At 42.2% G+C, this 4,866-nt stretch overlaps 1 protein-coding gene across 1 annotated transcript; it reads left to right on the plus strand.

Moving 5' to 3' along the window:
* Positions 1-219: 219 nt before the first annotated feature.
* LOC109433519 (juvenile hormone esterase) lies at positions 220-2,556 on the plus strand. Its single transcript, XM_029875814.2, has 4 exons — positions 220-672; positions 735-989; positions 1,045-2,084; positions 2,140-2,556. Exons 1-4 carry the CDS (start codon positions 451-453, stop codon positions 2,411-2,413), a joined length of 1,791 nt encoding a protein of 596 aa, XP_029731674.1. The 5' UTR covers positions 220-450; the 3' UTR covers positions 2,414-2,556.
* Positions 2,557-4,866: the final 2,310 nt, after the last annotated feature.

Below are 4,866 nucleotides of genomic sequence, written 5' to 3' on the forward strand. Positions count from 1 at the left end.
ACAATAAAGACACGAGACAAAAAAGATCGTCGCACTGGGAAGTGAGCGCATTGCGCTTGGGCCTCCCCGTGTTGGAATGTTTTCTCCAAATCACCACCGCCGTCCCGGGATCGTTAATTAATTGATGACTATTCGCCGCCACCAATTCCGCACAACGACCGGCGTTTTACGAGTCATGCTAGTACAACCTTTCCTTATCATTTCACGGCTGACCTTTCGCAATTACGACGTCGTCGTCGTCGTCGTCGTCGTCGCTGTTGTGGGACGGCTCATAAAGCTGTAGTGGGAGATGCACCGTGTTCGCGCTCATAGCAGCATCAATTGTAATCTACGCTGAGTGCATCTCAACAATAGACCGGTGATGGCCGCCCTATAAGTAAGTGAGCTCTAGGCAGGGGTTAAATGCGGAACTTGACTGCATCGCGCGGTGCAATAGTTTAGGTTCTCGCGATGATCGGTCCGGTTGTGATTTTTGTAGGTGGATTGTTGGTGCTAGGCGGGAGTTTTGCACAGGCGGAGGATGATCCCGGGAGTAATCCCTGCGTGGTCAACTTCGAAGGGGGAACGGGTTCCGGTGTTGGGGTCCTGAATAGAACCTTCAACGGGTTCAGATATTGTGAGTACTTGGGAATACGGTACGCGGAGCCACCAGTTGGGCCGTTGAGGTTCAAGGTTCGTTGAATGAAGGAGGAAACGTTTGAACTTAGAGGTGAAACTGATGTTGTAATTTGCAGAGACCAGTGGTGAGAGCTCCAAAAGGAGCTGAACAGTACACGCGACTGGGAAGTATCTGCGCTCAGCTGGACTCTTTCGACGACGCGGAAGAAGTAATTGGTGACGAAGATTGCCTCTTTCTGAACATCTACAAGCCGTTGGACAATGCAACCGATGAAAAGAAGTATCCAGTTTTGGTTTACATTCACGGCGGAAGCTATGCGGTGTGGTCACCTCAAACTGACATGTTCGGTGTAGATCTCCTGATGGAAAACGTAGATGTAATTTACTGTTTCTGTTGATCACCCCTTCTGATAGTTACCATTTCAGGGTATGATGATCGTCTCCGTCAACTATCGACTGACAGTTCTGGGATTTCTTCGTCATCCAGAATTCAACATCACCGGTAACTTCGGACTCAAAGATCATCTAGCAGCACTTAAATGGGTTAAACGCTACATAGAGCCTTTTGGAGGTGACCCTGATAACGTAACCATCATGGGCCAAAGCGTTGGAGCTCACTCTGTTACATATTACATATATTTGAAACCATTCCAAGGATTGTTCAACCGAGTCATCGCGATGTCCGGATCAGTTCTTGCACCGTCAGCAATGATCTACAATCCGGAAGATGTCAGTGCCAAATACCTAGAGTCGATCAACATTCACAGCTACGATGAACTCATGAACGCCAGTTTCAAAGAAGTGTTTTCGTTGAAAGCTTACAGTAGAAGGTTCAATTTCGCCTACGTCAACCTACCCATCTTTCTACCCACAGTTGAAGACCCTGATGATCCGGAAGCACTCATTACGCAACCCGTGCATGAGCTCATTCAAACCGAACCAGCCAACAAAGTCCCACTCATGATCGGAATGACCTCGTTGGAGTTCACGTCCCTGTTCGCTGGAGTCCCGGTCACCGACTTCACCGCCAATGATAGCTATCCCAATCGACAGAACAGAACGATCTTCCGCGAAGGGAAGGGTATGATCGACGCTGCTGCCAAGCTTGCTCGCAAAGTTCAGCCAAACGGTGCGGGAAGGCACTTCTACGGTAAACTGGCAGATCTGGCTAACATGTACTATCCGGTGAAAAAAGTACTGAAACGGTTATCTCAGCTGGACTCATACCGGGAGCCGATCTATTACTATCGGTTTGAGTTCGATGGAAAGTTTGGAAAGTATAAAAACTATATCTACAAAGGGGCAGTGGAGCCAAGTTATCCGGGCGCAATACATGGGGACGATCTCGGCTATCTGTTCTCACCGTACGTAGTGCGGAACGCTTTGGCTAACCGCAGCGCTTTCCAGACAGAGTGGAAAGTTACCGATCGATATGTGCGCTACTTCTGTAATTTCGTGAAATTTGGGTGAGTCATACATGTTGAATCTAAAGAGTATAGCATAAAAGATCATTCGTTACAGAAATCCAACACCCGATTTTGATGAAAGCTTGGGCATTCAGTGGCCTGCGTACGATGGAAATAGCTCGAATCCACAGTACCTCAACATAAACGATGACGATGACGTTCGGGTGGACAACGATCGGTCACACTATATATTCCAGGTGTGGCGAGTAGCACACGAGTGCTTGTTCTACTATCGATGCTTGGAGGTGCAGGTTTTGAAAGAAAAAATCGACAAGTACCTCACAAGTGACCAAGACAGTATTAATTTGGAGAAACTTTTCGAGGAGTAGATTGGAAATGGTTTGGTTGGAATAAAATAGGATTTGTATCTTAAACATTAAATCGACTTTGAATTATTTTTCTCAATCTAAGTTGATATACGGAACACTTTCATGACGATGCAATTAAATTGAAATTAGACAAATCGTGGCAATGGCACCTGGTTCGCCCATCTCACACGCTGCTTTCCAGGTCTTCTTGCACCATCCGATTCTCTTGCGAACACCAGCTTTGCAGGGTATTTGTCCGGCGTTCTCACCACATCGCTGCCCATCGTATCCTTCCAGTTTTTGCGAGCTTCCGGATTTTAGGTTCGTCATAGAGTGCAGCGAACTGGTTCATTCTCCGCCGCCTCACAAAATTCTACCACACAAGGCCAAAGATAGATGGTGCTAAACAGCTACGTTTGAACTCCTCGAGTGCTTGCATGTCTTGCTAGAGCATAGTCCAGGTCTCGTGCCCATAGAGAACCACCGGCCTTATCAGCGTTTGGTTCATCCCGAGCAGAGGAGAATATCAAATTCATAACAAAAGAAACACATAGCCTGTTTTTATATCATAATTTGTTATTATTAACTTATCAAAGTATTACTTTATTATAACATGTTTTGCTGGGCCATCTTATTTTGTTATGATCAAATTGTAGAGAGTCAACCACTACATAACATTTCAATAATATACTTTGTTGTAGACCAAGTTTTGTTATTATTCTATTATTACAAGCGATGGACTATAACACAACAATAACAAGTTCTCAAATTCACTGCAAAATTCATTGTTATTAAGATGTTTTTGATCTAATAAAACTTGTTATCAAATTGGTCTTCCAGGAACATTTTTTTGTTATGATTTTTGTTATTTTGCCGCTTAAGACAGACAAGTTTATAACATAATAAGATATGTTAATAACACAAAAATTACTGAATCCATTATACAGTTATTATGCCAAAATAACATATTTTATTATGCTGTTGATATTTTCTTCTGCTCGGGATGGCGCATTTGTTGCTTTACGTTTCAGGCGAGTGTACAGTTCTGCCACCGCTCCAAATGTTCTTGCAATAATGATGTCATACGCGAAACAGATAAATCAGTCACCAAGCAAACACACGATCGTATATGATGTTCCATAGGATGCAAAAGTGGAGGTGATAACATACACTTCACACGTCGGTAAACGAGAGCATGTACGCGTATGGCCTCTACTTTAACATCCTTTGCAATATCAAATAAGACATCTAGATTTCGTGAAAATCGTGTCCCGACTGTTGAGCCCAGCCCGGCTTATCAATTTTTTTCTTGAGAAAGGAAACGGAATCCTTTCTTTAATTACTGTAGGGATTCCTCTTGAGATTAGACCAAGAATTTTTCCAGGAATTCTTCCAGGGATTTCCTTTTAAACTTCTCCAGAAATTTCTTTTGGAATGACCTCAGGTATTGTCCTCATGGATACCTTCAAGAGTTTCGTCAGGGATTTCTCTAGAAATTTCACTAGAGATTCTCCGAGATATCTGCATGCAATCTTCCAGAAATTTCTTCAGGGTTAGCCTCAAGTAATTTTTCAACAATTCCTCCAAGAATTCCTCTAGGTATGCTTTAGTGGATTCACCCAGAAACACTTATAGGAGTGTTTTCGGGGATTCCTTCAGAAATTTCCCGTGGACTTTTACAGGTGTTCCACTTCGCGTTTTTGAAGAGTTTCGTCCCGTATTTTCTCTAAGAATTCCTACAGGGATTGCTCCAGACATTTGTACATCTAGATTTTTTTTCCTAGGAGATGCTTAAGGGATGCCAGCCTTAGAGGCATTTTTTTGTGTGTAAAAAGAAATACCAATCCGTCCTCAATTTCTTAGTAAATGATGTTGGAAAGAACAGTTTTTGGAAAACTCAAAACGTTTTATTGATTTAACACTTTCACTATCACTTTCACATCACTAATAAGACTTATAAGACAACGTACAACACACAAACTTTTGGAAATGACTTTTGGAAATCCCTCAGACAGCCCTTCTTTTAGACAATTCCTTTGAGATTAGTTTCAGCAATATTCTTAGAATTTTAAAATTTTTATCGGAAATTTTCTTTGAAATTCATTCTATGTGGTAAATTCTGAAGCATTTTTCTGAATTTATTCTTGAATTTGTACTGGTGTTCTTTTTATTTCTCCAGCAATTCGTCCGGCAATTCCTTTCGAAGTTGTTTCGGTACTGTCTTTGAAAATTAATTCGCCAAAGAAACTGAGAATTTCCTCTCAAATGTCCTTGGAGAAGTCTTCCGCAATTCCTTCTGCGTTTTTCGGTATTTTTCTCCTTAAAAACTTTGAGAATTTTTTTGCGATTCGGAATTCCTTCGCCCATTTTTTAGAGAAATCTTTTGGCAATTCTTTTATGCATCCCCTGTTGAATGCAGTTTCTTTGGAATGCCTTCGGCAATTCCGATATTACTTGCTTCAAAATTTCTTTAG

Source organism: Aedes albopictus, chromosome 3 (assembly GCF_035046485.1).
Source record: "Aedes albopictus strain Foshan chromosome 3, AalbF5, whole genome shotgun sequence".
NCBI classification, from domain to species: domain Eukaryota; kingdom Metazoa; phylum Arthropoda; class Insecta; order Diptera; family Culicidae; genus Aedes; species Aedes albopictus.

Bases quoted from the DNA above. Each gene is read 5' to 3' on its own strand.
- LOC109433519 (XM_029875814.2), top strand. From the start codon at position 451: ATGATCGGTCCGGTTGTGATTTTTGTAGGTGGATTGTTGGTGCTAGGC. The intron at 673-734 runs GTTCGTTGAATG...TGTAATTTGCAG, and splicing joins TTGGGCCGTTGAGGTTCAAG to AGACCAGTGGTGAGAGCTCC. The intron at 2,085-2,139 runs GTGAGTCATACA...CATTCGTTACAG, and splicing joins TGTAATTTCGTGAAATTTGG to AAATCCAACACCCGATTTTG.